The 19,378-nt window shown below is 49.2% G+C and overlaps 1 protein-coding gene across 1 annotated transcript in view; it reads right to left on the bottom strand.

Moving 5' to 3' along the window:
• Positions 1-7,675: 7,675 nt before the first annotated feature.
• MCM2 (minichromosome maintenance complex component 2) overlaps positions 7,676-19,378 on the bottom strand; it is a 12,336-nt gene continuing 633 nt past the window's right edge. The window contains exons 2-15 of the mRNA XM_009702028.1: positions 18,723-18,898; positions 17,799-18,062; positions 16,558-16,777; positions 16,037-16,244; positions 15,169-15,303; positions 14,772-14,963; positions 13,551-13,644; positions 12,771-13,021; positions 12,391-12,517; positions 12,135-12,247; positions 11,756-11,998; positions 10,765-10,947; positions 9,631-9,786; positions 7,676-8,748 (exon numbers count right to left, since the gene is read on the bottom strand). Coding sequence (XP_009700330.1) covers positions 8,638-8,748; positions 9,631-9,786; positions 10,765-10,947; positions 11,756-11,998; positions 12,135-12,247; positions 12,391-12,517; positions 12,771-13,021; positions 13,551-13,644; positions 14,772-14,963; positions 15,169-15,303; positions 16,037-16,244; positions 16,558-16,777; positions 17,799-18,062; positions 18,723-18,898 — 2,473 coding nt within the window. The 3' untranslated portion in view covers positions 7,676-8,637. The remainder of the gene's footprint in view (positions 8,749-9,630; positions 9,787-10,764; positions 10,948-11,755; positions 11,999-12,134; positions 12,248-12,390; positions 12,518-12,770; positions 13,022-13,550; positions 13,645-14,771; positions 14,964-15,168; positions 15,304-16,036; positions 16,245-16,557; positions 16,778-17,798; positions 18,063-18,722; positions 18,899-19,378) is intronic.

Below are 19,378 nucleotides of genomic sequence, written 5' to 3'. Positions count from 1 at the left end.
GCCAAAGCCTGCGGAACCCTCTAGTGAATCAAACAGGCAACCGAGGGTACTCGGTATTATCAAATACTGACCTTCACAGCTCCTACCAGACCAACACTGGCACACATCACCCCTTTGTGCAATCGCCTACCTCTTTTTGCCAGCTCTTTCCTTCCATCATCTACTCCCATGCAACTGTTACCCAACGCGGCAAGGCAAAGCCAACAGGCTTGAACCGAAATACTCGCTTTTGGCTTCTTTTGGACCACGTCCTTCCAGTGCTCTGAAAGTCCTTTTTATCCGAGAATCAATGCAGCCCCCAGCCCCCACCGAGCAGGAAATGCAGCAGGAACTACTGAGCTGTCGTTTACCCATTAGATGAGATAAAAACACTTCAGTGCTCTCAGATTCTAGTCCAGGCATGGCATTTAATGAATGCTCTTGTCATTTTTCACTTTGTTGCTGGTAATTTGGCTGTCTTAGCATGCAGGTGGCTTACTACAAGTGGGTAACTAAAAGCCTTTCAGATCTCCCGACCCTGCCACATCCAGCTCTCAAATCTTAGAAACTGAATCCAATGTCTGAAGCAGCCTAATCACATCAAAGAAAGTGCAAAAACACCCTCATATTACATGGTCTCGAATCAGAGGGAAGAAAACCACACAGGCATGGCAGTGAGCACACTTTCTATGAGGCTCGTGGTGCTCCCTGGATTTATTTTGACATTACAAATCAATCTCAGACTGAGCAACAAAAGGGGAGCATGAAAGAAGATACGTCTTAGACAAGAAAATTAAATAAAATTAGTGGCAACATCGATCAGCCAGGTCAGTGCTGCCAGCGGAGCAGAAAACAGCCAGCAGAGATGGGCAACACCAGTTCTCTTTAAAACCAGCATGAACTTAAACCCAGCAAAGCCTTTGTGTCTCCATTTTACACTCCCTGGAATAGGTATGGCTGGCTTCTCTCTCTTCTGAGGTATTGACAACTTTATAGTCAAAGGCTTGTCATTTCTCATTTGATCTCCTCCAGCCTCCCTACCTGGTGTATATTCCCCAATGATGTTCAGAGCACTGGTAAAAGGGCCTTTACAATTGCACTAGATGCTTTTCATAGCTACTTCAAAGCTGTTCAGAAGTTTTTCTCAGTATTACCATTATCTGCGCTTTTCTGTTCTTCCCCAAAATTGTTCAATTTCACAGTTACATCGATTAGCCAGAATCAGAAAGCAAGGGTGTATTTTATGCTGGCAAAACTGAAAATCTTTCTGCTGTCTCCCCCTGTAAGTTACCGTAACAGCTTTTGCCTACAGGAAATTCAGCCAGCTTTCTGATTTCAATTTAAGGGTCACATTTTGTTCCAAGATACTTGCAAACAAATACTACTGAGGTAGAGGAATGAGGTGATAGCTAAGGGAAGGAATTTGGTGCCTAGGACTCGCTAATTAAAAAGAAATTAACCACAAAGTCTGATCTCAACAGAAACATAACTTATTTTGAAACTCCAGTTAGAAAAAAAAAAGCAACACATTAAGTTGAAATATGCTGGTGAGATGTTTTATTCTCCTAAATACAGCAAAACTGAATTCACCTACAAAGATGAAAGTGATCTATTGCCCTTGCTCAGCAGAGCAAGAAAGTAAACAATAAACCAAACAAACAAGCAGTCAGAAGTTAAGTTCTTGCAGTGTTAGAAAATGCAAGATGTCACTAGTACCAGGAAAAGAGTTTAACCCTTCTGCCTTTGCACACTGACAACTGTCCAGACAACAGAAGGTGATCTGTGCCTGTTCTTAGATCAGAAGGAAAAAACCTACCCTCGGACTCTGTCCCGTTACCTCGCCTGCTGGCTCTTTGGGACAGAGACTGGGTGACACAGCAGGGTTGTGGCACACCATGCAATTTAACTCCATCTTCTATGAAGCTGTGCAGCCTTTTGGCATCTCATCCTCCCCATAAGAGGAAAGCTTGAGAATTCCCCTGCCGTGCTTGGCCCCTCCTTCCTTAGGCACAAGGAAAGATTTAACCTCTCCCTTGTTTCAGCATATGCGAATTTACTTCAGAGCCTCCGACAAGCTTTATATAAGCTTATTTGCTGACTTAGCCTTTTTAATGCTGGGACACCGTGGAACGTTTTGACTGTACCAAGCAGGGGCGGGTACCCGCTCTGTTCTTGCGTAGCCCAGGCATGCAGCCATTCTCTGGGCAAAATGCAGTTTCTGCTCTCATCCAAAATCCTGCTGGGGAAGATGTGTAATAAACACTTTAAGAGGAGTGACCTGGAGCAATTAATGCCTTCCAGAATATGCTGTAATTAGAAGGGAACAGAATCTGCTCTATTTAGAGCCCAGGAGCGAGAGCAAGATTTTCTATACCACTTTGAGCCTTTCTTTGTCTCTCTGCATCAGCTTGCTCGCCTTAGGGGAGGGCACGCTGCCCACCTGGGACACAGTGCTGTTACCAGCCCTGCTTGTTTCCCATCCCCTGCTGTAAGGTGCAGTGGAAGAGCAAGCACAAGTTGTGCTTTACTTTTCCAGTTTTCACGTGCCCCTGCTGCCTCCCAGCCCCAAAGCTTTACATTTCTCTCCTCACTAAAGCCGAGTTGATTGCTGCATTAATAGCCATGCCATTCTCCTGCAGGAGGCTCTGACAGCAAACCTCAGCAGACTCGTAGAGGGCAGAGGAAAGCAAAGCTATATTGAATTTGATTAAGGGGCCAGAATAACCTTTAACAGAGCTACCTGGGGCACGCAAGCAGACAGCTCTCCAGCTGAAAGCCCATGCAGGTTTCCTTATAGCCCCGGGAACAGGGCTTCTCACTCAAGAGGAATAGCAACCCAGTCACATTGCTTTATTGGAGCTAGCATGCAGAGGGATGGTTACAGCCTTCCACTTGCACATGGGGTGGCTACTGAGCTCCCAGCCAGAAAGGACTACATCTGTCATGGATTACTCACAGCATTTAAGTTGGGCTTGTGCACAGCACAGCTTGGAGAACCCCCTCATCTCTGTGCTGAGCTCATCAACTCAGATCCTAAGCAGAGACCAAATGCTCTTCTGCAAGGGATGGAAAACCTGCAGAAATGCAGAAAAGTAGATGTCACAAGGGTAGACAAACCTCAGAGACCTTCTGGAGTTTTTTACTGGGGCAGAAAGATAAAGCCCAGTAGGGCCAGGAGGTTGGTGACAGAGTGCAGGATGTTTGGGCTTAGCTCTGCTTGTTTTAAAGGTATGACATGAGCACAAATAAAATGACTGCCAAGCCCTTGCTATGCAGGGTTTGAGGAGCGCACATCAGGGAGCTGAGCACAATAACAGCCAGCAGGACAGGTCTCCCCCCCAGCACCCAAGACAGATGAGCAGAGCAGCTCAGGGGTAGCAGCCAGATTCAATCAGAAATCCAGATCCTCAGAGAAGCTCACAGTGATGAAGCCAGCCCAATATCAAACCAGAAAGACAGTCCACAGACATAGACCAGAGTCAAGGTCTGCTGACAGCAACCATGGTCAAACACCAGTCAGTGATGACTTGGCAGCTCCATAGCTGTAGAAGAGGACCAAGGTAAGGTCAGGTCAGGAAGGCAGTCCATAGCAATAAGGACTGTGACTAGGCATAGTGCACCAGAAACCAGTACTCCCACCTCATAGCTCAGGCAGGCACTGAGGACCCCCCTCCTGACTGAGCTTAAATAGAGAACCTGGGCCATGGATGTGGGTGGAGGCCTCAAGTGAGCCTGGTTAGGGCAATTAAGGCCTATTAGTACCCTCAGGACCTTGACAACATAAGCCTGTCTCCTTGCACAGTGACCCGCAAAACTGGAGGGGAGTTTCTACCCTGCAATAAGCAAAGTATTATCAGTGGGAAGACCATAGAGGTGGTTTATACCTTTCCTTGATAAACTGAAAAGCCTAATGTTATTTTCAGAGAAACTCCTGGTTCTTTAATAGCTGGCTAAGCTGGGATGCAGGTATCTGCAAAGCAGGTGAAGCAGTCTGTATCTGAAGAGGACTGGTGTCTGTTGACTCTATGGAGAGCCATGCACTGGCTCACAGGGACTACTGGCATTCCTACATAGGTGTTTCCATGTGATTTGATTGGACTGAAGCTCCTCAGCATCTTTTACATAGGACAGTTACTTTCAGATCTCCCTGAGCACTAGATAACCCAGAGAAGAAACTTGGCACCTCCCCTGGGTTCCCCCCAGCACCTTTACCTCACCTTCAGAGATAAGTGACTGGCAAGATGAGCAGAAAGGAGCACAACCCCTTTGCAAGGAGCTTTTGCTCTAAAGGTGCAGCACTCAGCAGCCCCTCGAGGCTCCTCACAGTTGTTTAGTTGTAGCCAAAGAGCACACTGGATGGCTGGAGTCGTTGGCAGACCAGTGCTCCATGACAATGGAGATATTAAATCAGTCATGGCAGCAAGAACTGCATAATAGATGCAAAATACAGCAGAAGCCTGATCCAATTTTGGCTCTGCCTTGTTAAGTGGAAAAGTATTTTAGGAGATGGAAAAATACTAGGAAGTTCAGGGTGCATCTTCCCTGCAGCAAGGCATGAGGGGTAGCTGTCTGCAGTGACTCACGTGTATCTGTAGATACACATCTCCTTGTGAACATATTCCCATGCTGTCTTCACAGCTCAGCGATCACATGCTGGAATTCAGGTATTCAGGTCAGTTGAGATCAACAAGGACAGAGCTGTAAGCACCTGAAATGGCCCTCCTGGTTAAACTGCAGCTGGTTGGCCTCCCTTAGGACAGGAAGATGACACTATCCAACACAACTGCTACATCTTGAGTACAGCTGCACTGGGAAAGTTCTGGTCAACTGGTTTCCAGACAGCTCTTTAGTAAACACACAGGAGGTGGACAGAGTGGGTTTCAGCCAATGCCTGGCATGGGAGAAAGTGAAACACTGCCGATCCAAAAATACTGCATATGCTAATTCTTCCAAGTGGCTTTGGCATTAATTGGAGGGGAAAAAAAAGTATTACTGGAGGTAGAACTTCCCCTACTCAAGGGGCGTCTGCCATTTGACAAGCAGGCTCAGAAACAGCCGCCAGCATGCTGGATACAACCCAGGACTTGCAGATGCAGTGTGTTGGTTTATGGTAACAGTAAAGGTAGAAGCTATCAAGACTCTAAACCCTGTCAGTAGGTAGGAAAGAGCTTGTAGGAAGAGGAGGGGGCTTTTCTCCCCCTTTTTCCCAGATCATATACCTTCACGTGTTAGCTGGTTATCTGCAGGCGCTGGCTCATGTACCCCAAGCAGGCATGTACGCATGGTTTGTATGTGTGTGTGTACATATATGCTCCGTGCTGGGCTAAGGTCAAACAGCTTTTTATGAGATGTAGAAAGCCATGCTGTTTTCTCAGGAGTGTGCACACAGAACGTTCAAATTAAACTGGATCAGGATCTGGCCCATCATGCCCTTTTCAAATCAAGATGCTCTTCCAAGCCAGTTCCGCTCAGCATTTGCCAACAACCACAATCCCAAAGGCGGAATGACCACTAGAAGGGACACTGCCTGGCTTCACAAAGCCCTGTCTGTTTTGCAAGGAGCATCCTCATCTTCCAACTGAGCCCAGGCACAGCCTGTTGTGGACAAACCTCACCTCCCCAAGACTCTTGCTTTTGCCCCAGGTTGTCAGAAGTGCTCTGCAACGTTCGAATCACAGCAGTGAGAAGCCAAGCGCTTAAGCTTGGCTAAACTCAAGGTTGTCAGGGGAGCAACTCCTCGTTTCATGAGAGTGTGGCTTGGCTTCCTGATCTCCAGAGCCCTGCAGTGAAATCCTTGCTACATTCAGCTGGAACATGCCCCCTGGCAAGGCAATCCCTGTTCAAGGCAGCATGTTTTCACCCCAGTCTGCACCACTGTCCAGACCAGATACCTGATGCTGTCAACAGCCAAAGCTTGCTCTAGGGAACCTGAAAAGCTCAGTGGCCGTGAGAGGAGGAACATGCCTTCAGACTGACATTAACACTCACTGAGCGGCTGATGCCAACATTAGCAAGGGCGCAGCTGCAAGAATTCATTGCTCTGCTGGATACTGGCAACACAACAAGGTGGGAGGGCATAACTGCCTTTGTAGTGAGGATTCAGGAGGAGGCAGAGTGAGCAAAGTGACAAAGAAGTGATTCCAACAATGGTATCTCTCTGTTGCTGCAGCTCACAGCATGTGCCAAGTGAGGTGGGACCAGAGCACAGGAGGCAGGAGTAAGTTGTAGGACAAAACTGAAGGGTGACTGTCAACAGCCCTGTCCAGCAGCAGGGCAAGGAGCTGGGGAAATCAGGAGTCTCGCTCCATTTCCATGTATTCTCCCATGGCTTGCAGTGACATGCTTGGCCACATATTTAACTCTGTGTGGGTCACTACAGGCATAGCAGAGGCTTCACAAGGTTGCAAGTGTTTAGGAAGCATTTTGTATTTCTCCAGTGCGACACAAAGCCTCTTTCTCTTCTCACACCCAGTCTTCATCCCCACAACACACAAGTTCAGTTTGCTTGACTAGCTTGTTTCATCCTTTGTTACTGCTGGTTTTGCTATCTCAGGGCCAGCACTTGCCCCGGCAAGGTATGTGGGTTCCCACACATCTGGGCATAGCTTGCAAGTGCTGGCAGTTGCTCTCCCCAGGGATGGCCTCTGCCCATGGTCTCTGGCACTAGGAGGTGAGGTGCTAACAGCTCTGTGTCCAGCCCTGAGGAACCACGCTGGGCCTCAGCATGTGGTTCCAGGCACACAGCAGTTCTGCCATCCCCTGCACACATCTGACCCAGGCACACATTCAGAGGGCAAAGGGCTAGCTCATGCAGGGAAGGCACACCAGGAAAGTGTCTCTATGGGCTGCCTGTGGAAAACCCTGGTAGACAGAGACGCAGTGGGAAGGGAAAAAACCAGCCAAAACAGTTAAACAAATACACAGGAGGGAGCTGGCAGACAGAAAAGGCAGCACACAGAGCCAGTTTCAGGCTGAGAGTCATGTGCTAAGCCCCCAGCAGGGTTCAAGCACTGCTAGCTCCCCAGTAACAACCAGGCTGAGAGAACACACATGCACGCACATCACCATGACAAACCCCACTGTGCCGACAGCCAGGGACACGTCTGCTTGGCCTGCACAGAATTGCAGCAGCAAGCTCACAAACTTCCTTGAGCACAGGCAGTAGGAGGCTGGAGATGCCTTACGGTCCCCTAAGTCTATCCAGGCAAAGCACATTCACTACAGACCTCAACTGCATCTTGAAGAGGGTTTACTGCTTCTCCCAGACTGGTATCCAAGTGGCAGCCAAGACACGAGATCAAGACTGTCTAACCCAAGAGTGGGAAAGGAAGGTGGGAGATACGTACTGTGCCAGGACAGTCTCAAGGTGTAATAAACATTTACAGGACTGAGTCCCACAGAAGGATCAGTGCTCCAATAAGCAGGAGCCACTGCAGGCCCGTGGTGGGAAACACAGCATTCAGGACACCGTCCTGTGGACAACTGTGTCCTTGCTATCCACAGTGAGGATGTGCAATAGCTGAGAGACCAGCGCTGGCAGATCCTAGTAACTTGAAGAGTGAACATGAGGTGTGTTTGTACCCAAACCCAACCCTACAAACTGCTGAGGAGGTGGTCCAGTATCCAGGTTGTTCACTCATGCTCTTCCTTGCCCTCGTGGCTGCAGGAGCTCCCAAAAGAGGAGGAAACACAAAAGTATTGAAAAACAAATGTATTCAAAATGCACACAGTAAGAAAATTGTATGTGAACACTGAGCCCATCCCATCCTCCCTGAACCCCTCAGCTCAGGGGTCCTCCATTGCTACTACCAAAAACAGCACCATGGGTACTTCACTCTCAACAAATGGGTGTGAGAGCTGGTATCCAAGTTTAGGTGCCAGGACTTCAATCCAGCCATAAATTCACACCTGCTTACAGCTGCACAGAGATAACACTCAGTAAGGCAGGGGAAGCCCCTTCCTTAAGGCTTCTGGACACTGCCCCAGCATGTATCGAAGGAGTTCTCACTGCCCATACAGATCACCACTAATTCTAGTAAGAGTTATGTTTTATTTCAGTTCTGATCTTCTTCTGCCCTCCCCCTCCCTTGCAGAAACCAAGCACAAGGTCAACTCATGTGAGCACCTGGGGAAATGTCAAGTCTCAGGCACAAAGGCCTGGGGCTGAGAGGCTGGCTGGTTCACGGAGAGTTGAAAGCAGTCTCAGTTATCACCCAGCAGGCTGTACAGTCACCAGAGATGGGAAGAGCGAATCCCTGAGGGTGCTTGCAATCCAAGGGGAATGGATAAGGCAGACAAATGCTTTTCGAATGCTCCCATTCGGTCCCTCCTGCAGATGAGCCCATAACAACTAGTGACAAACAAACAGCAAACATGCCATCTATGTGGCCAGCAATTCTCTTGCTGTTCTGCTATAGCTACAGGGCAAAACAGTGAACGAGGTTGCTGAACAGACTTGGCTGGGCATTTCACTACTTAATTCTGTTCTATTTACAAGGTCTTCAGCAGCTCAGCACTCCCTTAATCCGTAAGGCACAAAGCAAGCAAGGGAATGTGCAGCTTAGTCCCTCTGGATCATGATCTCTGCAGCGTTCCTGGGAGGGCTGCAAGGCGGAGGTCTCGTCTCACAGGAGTACATGGCAGACTCTGCTGCCAGCCTCAGAACTGCTGGACAATCAGCTTGCGCTTCACATCCCGGCTGAACCTGTTCATCTTGAACACTTCACTGTCATAGAACGCTGAGAGGTTGTGGATGTTGATCTGCCGAGCCTGGGAGGAGGAGGGAGGGGAGAGGTAAATGTTTATTTAAAAAAAATAAGAACCATGTGGTTTTCCATAGTGGAGGCCGTATAAAATTTGACAGTCAGCAATCTCTGCTCTGATTTTTGCAGTAGCAGGGGAGACTGCAGGTCAGGAGGAAGGAGCATTGGCAGAGCTGAGCTGAGCAAAGAGAGGATGCTGGCTCAGCATCTGCCTGCCCTCGGCTCATCCTTTTACTTCCACTAGAGCTAGAACGTAACCACTATCCAAAAGCCCCTAATACCTCACCCACTGGGAGACAGTTTTGCAGGAGAGCTCTGACTGGGGGTGGTCCCACCAGCAGCACCAAGCCATGGCTCTGGAAGTAGTTACTCTGCACATTTGATGCAAGGAGCAGAAAAGCAGCAACCCAGGAATCAAATACTGTTTTACTGCCAAGCAAGGTCAATACTTTGCACAGAAAGGCCGAGTCAGGAGCGCAGGCCCTGGACCAGGATGAGGATGCATTAAGGAGGAAGAGGGTGAGCCTCAGGAGGGATTAAGAAAGTTCTAGAGATTTTTCTGCTCTTTGCCTCTTCTAACACAGGTGCCAGGAACTTTTGTTCTGATTCACCTGCAAAGCACCAGCTGCACTGCAGGATTTACCACTCCAACCCCAAAGCTTTATGGGGATGCATGAGAATGGAGGGGGATGAATATGGCGCTTCCTGACAAGAGAGGAGTAGAGACAGATGAGACAGTCCTGATTCTGGGTTAAACTGATTTAACACCAGTCTTTTTCTGGTATCATAATTCAGGAAGGTAAATTACAAGTCTGAGAACACCTCTGGTTCTGAGGCTGCAGAGAGCAGGAACCAACCCCAAAAAAGGCTTGTTACAATAAGCCCATACCTTATCCACCAGGTCCTTCTCTGGGACTTCTATGGTGTCTTGCTGGGCCCCGTAGCGATTTCTCTGGTACATCACCTGCTCTGCAACCAGCTGCTTCAGGATGAACAGCAGCAGCTCGTTGTTGTCTCGCTTGAATGAAAGGTAGCGGGAGAATGTCTGGGAGGGAGGATGAGATGAGCCAAGAAGGTCAGGAACCGAGCGACGCACTGCGGTCTCCTGTGCCCAACACCAACCAACCCCCTCCTCCCACATAACACAAGGGGAACCAAATGACACTGCTGTCACCTGTACCCTTAGTGTCTCTTAAGGACTTCAGCCTTGCCCAGCTGCCACCTGCACATGCAGTGCAGCCCCGTGACAGTCACAACACTCTTCTGCTGGCTGCTCTTACACCCATCTGAAATCTCTGGAGGGGCCCTGGAGTCTCTTGGGGGCTGGCAGTGCACTGCTGTGGAGGTGTGCTGTGGGGGAAGCAGCCGTGGGAGGGCTGGCCCTGGGTAGAGCAGCTTCCCTAACCCAGACTGCCCTGTGCCTCCCCAGCAGACGCTCAGACTTGGCTGGCTGGCTGCAGCCAAAGAGAGGGGCCACGAGTCGTCCAGACTGAGGGCAGACACTCAGAGTGGATAAATGCCAGGCTGTGGCCAGCCAAGAGCTGTTCGGAGCCAGCCCTTGCCACTCAGAGAAAAGGGCAGACTATGCTCTAAACCACAGCAAGTGCTGCCCTGTGGTTAACTGTCCCCTGAGGGGCTCTAGAAAAAACGTGAAGAAACTAACTGCCTGCTCGGCTTGATCACCTGGCAGCAGCAGCAGTGGGAGTTCTGTGCCAAAACAGTAGGGAAGGCGTCAAAAAAGAAGAGAGACATGACAGTGCTTTTGACAGAGACTCGGGGCGCACTTCCTTCTCAGCCCCAACAAAAACATTGCCCCACCACAGACTAACGAAGGGGAGTCACGTAGCAGTGCCTTCAGACTCATAGTACTCCATTTACACAGGCTCAGCACCTGACTCGGCAGGACAGATCCCTGCAGAGCATGGAAGAGACTCTTCCCACAACCAGGGCAGTGCAAGGAGGCTGCAGTCAAACCCACGGGGTCTGGGGTACAGCTATGGTCCTCAGCTCTGCCAGTGCCCACCTTGCGCATGCTCCGCATGACGCTGAACTTCTGCGTGTCGATGAAGCTCTCCAGCATCACCCGGATGGCCATGTTGACATCATCCTCCACCACATAGTCCCGCAGGTGCATGCGGGCGTGAGCCTCAGCCATCCGGATCATGGACTCAATATGACGCACTGTGATGGGGATGCTGCCGGTTGCCTAAAGGGGGACAGGAGGAGGCAACTCCTTACTGAAGGATAAAAGAGATGGGGCAAGACAGGTGGCTTCTGGCCCAGGGCCTGCTTCTCCCCGTTGGGAGCGGCTCCTGCACCTTCGAGGGCTGTCTCAGGCTAAGGAGGCTCTGCCACCTGCTGGCATGTTCTGCACAGAGTGGTACAGCTTCCCTCGTTCAACATTTTAATTCAGGAGGGGCGAGGGGATGCTACGTAGGGTCCCCTCTTTGCCACGGTTTAGTGCCTTTCCAGGAACAGCAATCCCGTCTCCTCCAGCAACTTTTAGGATGAGTTAAAGAAACAAAAAGCCAATTAAAAAAACAAAAGATATAGTTTGCCCAAGCTCCAAAGCTCGCTCTCTGACCTGAACAAATTCCTCTTCCACTTGGAAAAGCATGAAACAAGGCTGAGAGATCCCACAGACAAAAGAGATTTTCTGCACTTCTACACAGAACAGCTCCCAGTAATGTATCAGGAGCATCTGGGTCTGAGCGAATGCAAACATCTCCTGTGGGCCTGCCAGACTGAGTGACAGTAAGAGGACTTTGCCATGGCAGGCACTAGTACATGTGTCCAGTCCATCAGTCCACAGATCCCTAACAGGCAAGACTCTGCATTTAGATGAAGGATCATCTGTTCAGCAGACACTGCAGGATCTGCCCGTCTCTCACAAAACAGTGGCACAGACTTTTGTGACGGGAATGGCAAGACTGTGTCAACATATGCTGGAGCAGTCTCAGGCTCATTTGCAGTCTAGATACATACTTCTTCCCCCCTTTCCTACGTATTCTTACCATAGATTCTTTCCTGAGGTCACTGTACATCCGGGCTACCTTGTCCTGGTCCATCTGGTTGAGTTTCGGGTGGACCTTCTCTTTGGCATAGATGATGTATTTCCTCAGGATCTCCTGGGGAATGGGTTCAACTCCATATGTGTTGGGAAGAATGACCTCACTGGCATCCCCATTCACTGCCTCCTTGCTACCTGGGTGGTGTTTGACATGGCTGCCGACAACGAACCGGGCAAGCATTTCATCCTACAAGAGAGCAGTGGACTAACAGATACTGAACACACTCATTGGATAGCAAAACTCAGTGGGCAACTGCAGCTGAGCATCCCAACAGCAACATCAGAAGCCCAGCCCAAGTTCAGGTTCATAGTACAGCTTGTACCTGCACAGGGTCCACTGTGTCTCTCACCACGCACAGGATATCGAATCGAGAGATGATGGGCTCTGTCAGGTCTACATTCTCTGAGAAAGTTAACGATGGGTCGTATCGCCCACCTGGATCATAGAGACAATCGAAGTCAAACACTGGCTCCAAACCGGATGAACTAGGCAGAATGAGAGGAAGCCGTGCCACAGTGCTCATGACCATGGACTGATGCTGGAAGCCTGACATGGTCTTGCAGTCTCTCAGCACTTACCTATGGGATTGGCAGCAGCAATAACGGTGCAGCGGGCTTGCAAGGATGTGACAATGCCTGCTTTGGAGACAGAAATGCTTTGCTGTTCCATGGCTTCGTGGATGCTGGTCCTATCCTGATCGTTCATCTAAGGGAAAGCAAGAATGACTTAAACTGAATCCATGTCTCTACCCCATTGCCCAATACACCAAGGGGAATCAGCTCCTGATGCTCTGAAAAGGCAGCAAACTGCACTATGGACCAGCAAGGGCCTAAGCAAACCACAGGAACCTTGGTCAGCTGGGAAATGGCACCATGAGTTATAGTGTCTCCTCATAGCAGAGGTTACAGCTGGTCCCTCCACAGCTAATCCTTCCCACAGAGATGAAGCTGGGCCTCACCTTGTCGAATTCATCGATCAGGCAGACACCTCTGTCAGCCAGCACGAGGGCTCCTGCCTCCAAAGTCCACTCCTTGCTGACCGGGTGCCTCTGGACATAGGCTGTGAGGCCCACAGCAGAAGCACCCTGGCCAGTGGTGAAAATTGCTCTGCTAGACGCCTTCTCTATGTATTTAAGAAACTGTGATTTTGCAGTACCGGGGTCTCCACACAGAAGCACATTGATGTCACCACGGACTTTGTGTTTGCCGCCTATAACAGTAAAGGGAGAGTCACGTTGGCAGCTGAGTGCATGGCTTGACAGCAACCCCGCTCGGAACACCACAAAGCTGAAGGGAAGGCAAACAGTAGGCAGGGAAACAGCTTTACAGGGAAGTCGAGAGAAAAAGAAAGCCAGCTTTGCAGGTGGTCACATGTATAAAACAGCATTCCTAACCTTGCTGAACAGATCCTTCTAAGGAGATGATAACAAATCAGGATACCAAAAGGTCAAATCTCTGAAGGGGCATCAAACATGACCTCCTAGAGGAGGAGGGATAAAAACTTGCCCAGGTTTGCAGCAGGAGCTGTTTTCAGTCTTAGCGTTTCTACTGTCACACCAGAGTTTTCAGCGTGATAAAAGCAGCCACTTCCATCACAGATATCTCTCAGTCTGTTACCTCGTCTGTCACCAAGACACACAGGCAGCTCTAACCACTCTCATTGCAACAGCGCAGACAAACCCAGATCCATTTGCCTTCAGCTGAGTGAAGCAGCCCCAAGTGATGCAAGTGACACTCACCTGGGTTTTTGGGCTCTCCACCGAAGAGAGCTAAAGCCAAGCCCCTCTTGATATCTTCATGCCCATAAATAGATGGGGCAATGCTGGCAAAAATCTGAAAGGAAAACCAGAGGAGTTGTCCAGGGAATATCGTTTCCCATTCTGGACAGAACTGGGTATGAACATCAGCAAGGCGCTGTATCTGTGGTTACCCTTACAATATTCCTGTCTCCAAGGAGTCTGTTATCCAAGGTGAGAAAGCTTTTTCAAAGGTAACTACCCACCCAGAGTCCCCTAAAGGTGCTTCACAAAATAGTGCTGTAGGGGCAAGGCAGATTGTGTAGTCTTGTGCTGGAACCTGCTGCCACTGCCCCCACACTCACAAAGCACATAGCAGTGGCTGCTATCAGCTGTTGCAAAGCTGAGACCTTGATTTGAGACTTACTCACTGCACATGATAGTAGTTGAATGGGCTATGCCGCACATGAATTGTCATCATGGTCAAATATTATGAACAACTGGCTTATTTTCTCAAGGGTATTCTGATAATAGCCTGATGCTGGAGACTACTGACGTTAAAACAGTCCTGGCTCAATTGAAGCTGCTCCATCCACTGGGAACAGCAGTCAATATAAAACCAGCATGACCAAGGCAACAGAGTGAAGTCCCCCTATCACAGAGCTTAAACCTGGCCCAAGTGAGGTTGAACATGCACCAATCCAGGAGCTTTGTTCTTTCAAGTACTGGATTCAGGTCTTAGCATACAGAGAGAAGCAAAGCTAAGATCTCTACTACAGCTTAAGCTAAGTAATAACATCCCCTTAAGGGGACTGGAGACGCAAGCACTGGCCCCTCAGAACACTTTCCCCACTTTGCTTTCAAGATACGGGGAGAGAAAACAATGACCAGATATAAGCAGTGTCTGAGTGCCTCTCACCCATGTTCCAGCCCTGTTGTGATGTGGAAGGCTCAGAGAAGGAAGGGGAGAAACAGAAAATTTGATGCCCAAAAGTAGAAGGAAAGTTTCTTATTTACTTCCCTGTTATAACTCGCTCTCATCAACAGGTGTCTGAAAGCTACAGAAGACCTGAAGACTGGTCCCTCTTAATAGAGGGAATTGGGATTTCTAAGTTTCTTTAACCTCTGTTTAGCCAGCTGACACATTTCATCACTTTCTGATCCAGCTGCCAGGTGATGGCAAGCTCTCAACAAGAAACAACGGGATGTCTGAGGCTGACCCACCTTCTCCCCAATTTGCTCATCCTTGGACAGACCCACAATCACTTTCACATCTTCATCAGTCAGTTCTCCAATAGCCAGCTTGTTGTCCTTCTTGGCGATGTGGTTGGCCAGGATCACAGTCGCAAACACTGGGAAGCCATTGGCAGTGTTCAAGGAGCCGTCATAGTTATTGTGGTAGATCCCTGTTAGCTCCTGGGAACCAGGAGATGGTACGTCAGTGCCCGCACAGTACGAAACAGTCCCTTCTCCATTTTAAGATACCAATCTCAAAAGTAGCTGCCCAAATGCATCTGAGGACAATCCCTTCCCACATCCCCACAAGTGTTCCCGTGATGTCATTGTCAGAGTTTAAAAAAGCTCTGCGCTCACCCCATATTGAGCTCAACAATGTACTCACAATCTCATCCCCTGGCTTGCAACTGTCAACCAGATCGGCAAGGAGAATGGCATCCTTGGAGCGGGGCAGCCTGCCGGCAGCTACCTTCCCAGGGCTCTCCTGGATTTTGATGCGCTGATAGTTTTGATAGACTGTCTGCAGCAACAAAATAAAAGTTACCCAGCAAGTCTGGCAGGCATCAGCACAGTTGATGCTTTTCAAAAGGCACCTCACCAGAGAAGGTCCATTCAAAGATTTACTATACTTTTGTTAGGAAACTATGGGCATGGGAGGATGGAGGTCGTGAGGAGCAATTCCAGGGTGTGATAGACAACACTGGGGACAGGAAAGCACTTCGCCACATCTCACCACTGTATTTCAGCCTCCGCAGTGTTTGTCCACCTAAATGCTGGACCAGTTCCTGGGAGGAGGATGCTCCACTTGTCAGGGTTAAAGATATCAAAGCAAAGAATGAAAGTCAGAAGCTCCACATCAATGATTTTGCTACTGTCCTCTAGTTCCCTCAGCTGGCAGATCAGGAAATATTGACCTAATTTGGGAAGGAGGAGAGCTGGACAGTCTGTGTCTGCATTTCTACAATATGGATAGGTAACTGTGTACCGCAGAGATAACTGTGGCAAAAGATTCAGCCCAAACACTTACAATGAGGCAGTAAATGACTTTTGGCTGCTAAACTGGGCAGATCCAGGTCAGGAGCTCAAATAGACAAGATCCACCTTCACAGACCCCTGGATATAGCAGTAGACCCCTCTCCCAGCACCAAGCGTGTTCAAAGGGTGGGAGCCAAGGCAGGGCTGGGAGGAAGAGGCAGTGTAGCATCCTGGGCAGGACGAGCAGACAGCCCCACCCAAGCAAGCCCATCTCTTACCTCTTCCATGTTGATTTCAAAGGGGCCAAGAGACTGACATTCTGGACAGGAACCAGGTTTCACCTCCTGGTTCTGGGATTGGAAGAAGGGTCCCAGGATGAAGCTGCACTTGCTGCAGTTGTATTTGACCATGCTGAGCTGAGGCAGGACCCCTGTGCAACTTGTCACCACTCCACTGGTCCGGATCAACTGATTCAAGTGCAGTTGCCTGAGGAAAGACAGAGAGCTGCTGGATGCCTGCAGGGCACAGAAGGCATAACACCCTACAGAAATACTCTTGCTAAAATGCACAACTCCCAAAGGCTTAGAAAGAAACAGTTATCAGTAGTAGTTTTCTACCGAGGTTTGCATTTTACCTCGGGGACACTAAAAGTTAATCCTTAATATGACTTTTTTTTCCTGTAATAAGATCAGTCATCCTCTTGGACTTATCCAGAGGTTTAGCTAGCAGATGAGTCCTCCCGAGCACCCCAAAGCCTGCTGCAGGCAGCACAGCCTCTGCTGGCAATTCTGCTGCTTACCTGAGCGACCGCAACTCTTCCACGAGAGGGAGGTGGGAGATACGGACATGGATCTCCTGGGCAATACGATCATATTTGGGGTACATGGCCAACACCACTTCCTTGGCTGCTTCATCAAAGATCTTCAGCATTTCTGCTGGGGCCTCGGGCAGAAAGTAGGCAAGGACATGTTCCTGGGCTGCCAGATCCTCATAGTTCACCACCAGACTCTCTCTGTTCTCTTAAGAAAAAGATGGGGTGAATTGTACTTTTGACCTGCTTACTCCTCAAGGAGTCTCAAAAGATAGCCAGAACAGACAAGCCTGTATCCTGCAGGCTGCAGTTTGCAGATGTCTACACCTTTCCTGAAAAATGTTTAGAGGCCAACAATTTGAAAATGGGTAGAAAACTCTTTTTAATTTATTTCTCTGACAAACTCTTCACCAAGCTTGTGATTGTTCCTCTCCAGTTTAGCACACACACTTCCCAAGCTCAGTGTTCCTGAGACTCAAAAGCCTCAGCCCAACACAAAAGACCCACAGACCTCCAGCAAACAGAAGTTAATATGAGAGACAACTGTGCTGAATCGCTGGCAAAGAGCCCTCTGCGTCTTGTGTTCCTAGAAAGGGACAAGACAAACGCCTCATTTCCTAGCTGTATAACACTGACCCTGATCCACTAGTCAAGCTTCTGGAGTTTCTGCCTCAATATAAAGGAATTTGAACAACTGCAGTTACATGAGCTGTTCCTAGATTTGACAATTTCTGCTTTTAAAAATTATCAACAACGGCTTTAATGACTGCTGCTTCTGGCAGTGCCTAGTCAGAATACAAGGCTGCAACACTGACATGGTTTTCAAAGTCACAAGGTCTATTTGTGTCCCCTCACTGGATAATCCAGTTTCCAGTGTGAAAAAGTAACTGGCACAGACAGCAAGCAATTGTTGTCTCTTTCAGATCGCAAACTTGCAGACCACTGTCTGCTGCCCCACACATGCTTTTGCTAGCATTTCTATAATATGAATATTAATGAGTAGCAGACGCCAGGGGCCTTCTAATTAGTCAGCCAGAATCAAAGAAGATAGCAGGCATGTTTCCATTATTCATTTATCTCCATCAGCACGAGAGTTTCTTAAAGTGCTGACTCAATGTCTGGGACGAACAGGGCAGGGAGAAAAAAAATAAATCCACCTACGGACTGGATCATTGTAAAGTACTATGACCCACATAAACAGGAGAGAGCCTCTAATCACCTGGCCCTACCTTTGCACATGTCGCTGATCCGCTCCTTGAAGACATTGTGCCCATGGTCATCCACATGGGTCTTCAGGAAGTTCTTGAAGCGGTGGTAGATCTCAAGCCGGGGAGCTGCCATGGAAACCCACTCCCTCACTGAATGCCCTTTCATGTCTTCCAGATTCTCAATGCTCTCAATCATATCTTCATCTTCCTCTTCCATGCCGTCGGCAGCCCGTTCCGCCAGCCGCCTCTTCCGTGAAGGACGGTCTTCATCTTCATCGTCACTATCTAAGGGTTGAAAGGAAAAATTGTTAAAGAGATGGGATTCTCATTCCCACTCTTTGGATTAGTCACAGTTGGATTGCACGGGCTGTGGAAGCAAAGAGGCTGGAGCCTGGGGTACAAACCAAGAGCCATCCCAGGCCCAGCCTAAATCCACTTCTAGCCTAGCCCCTACATCTTCCACAATGTAGCTAAAGACTTTATGGGGGTGAGTTAGAAGATTTGTATGCAACAGCACACAGTCATGTCCATTAATGCACTGAGAGAGGGAGGCCAAGGAATGGGCTTCCAAGTGTATCAAAGGCTCTCCCATCCAGCCCACAAAAGTCTCTATAGGAACACCAACACCAACAAACTCTATAGCATACACTCAGTAAAATCTGAAACCCTTGATATAGGCCCAGGATCCTGACTCTGTTTCAGCAGCGAACATGTAACCAGAGGAACACATCAAATGAACTCCTAGGAAGCCTAAACCAAAGGGGTCATGCACCAGGGAGTCCAGCCAAGCCCACACCCAGAGATTTCACTAAGAGCCCAAATACACTGGAGCTCTAGAGACCTCCCTGCTAATTCGAGGGTGAGTCCAGCTTCCCCACAATGGCTGGGTTATAGTCAACCACACGGGGATCAGCAGCCCACTTGGCACAGCTCATCTCCACCTACCGTAAAGCAGCCCCCTCCTCATGCGGCCCATGCCCTGCTCCAGCTCACGGTCTCGCTGCCTCATTACTCGCTCTGCGGCTTCCCGCTGGCTGGCCGTCAGCTCCTCCACATCTTCATCATCCAAGGCCAGGCCCTCTGCTTCATAGACATCCAGCTCGGGGATGGGGCGGTAGTCCCTAGCACACACACATAGCATTCAATCAGGCCAGGCTCCAGAAAGTGTTTCTCCAGCCCTTCTCTGGCTACTGCTGGGTAGGGGTCAGGACAGTTGTTCTGCAGCAAGACAGAACGTGCAGAGCAGGAAGACACTTCACAACGGAAGATGCCCTGCAGTACAAAGGGCTCCAGCACCACGGTTACGAATGCCAGCATTCAAGCCTTTGTCAGCAGGCCTGGCTGAGTAAAAAAATGTTAAAATTTACACCTGCAGGAGTAATGAGCTGGGCTGGATGCACATTATGCATCCAGGGAGATCCTGGTTTACCCACATTGGATCATGATGGCACTTTGCTCCCAGCCTTCATTTTGCTCAGTTCTTCCAGGACTTAAATGACACCATGCCCTGACGTTTCTCCACTGTCCAGCAGCTCTTCAGCTCCCTCACGCCAGCTACCAGCACAGCAGAGGGACCCCACCTAGGCAGAAAGCCCCCCCCC

The sequence above is a fragment of the Cariama cristata genome, unplaced genomic scaffold (assembly GCF_000690535.1).
Source record: "Cariama cristata isolate BGI_N322 unplaced genomic scaffold, ASM69053v1 scaffold12706, whole genome shotgun sequence".
NCBI lineage: Eukaryota > Metazoa > Chordata > Aves > Cariamiformes > Cariamidae > Cariama > Cariama cristata.
The sequence above is the reverse complement of the archived record's forward strand: the minus strand, read 5'-3'. Positions and strand labels throughout refer to the sequence as shown.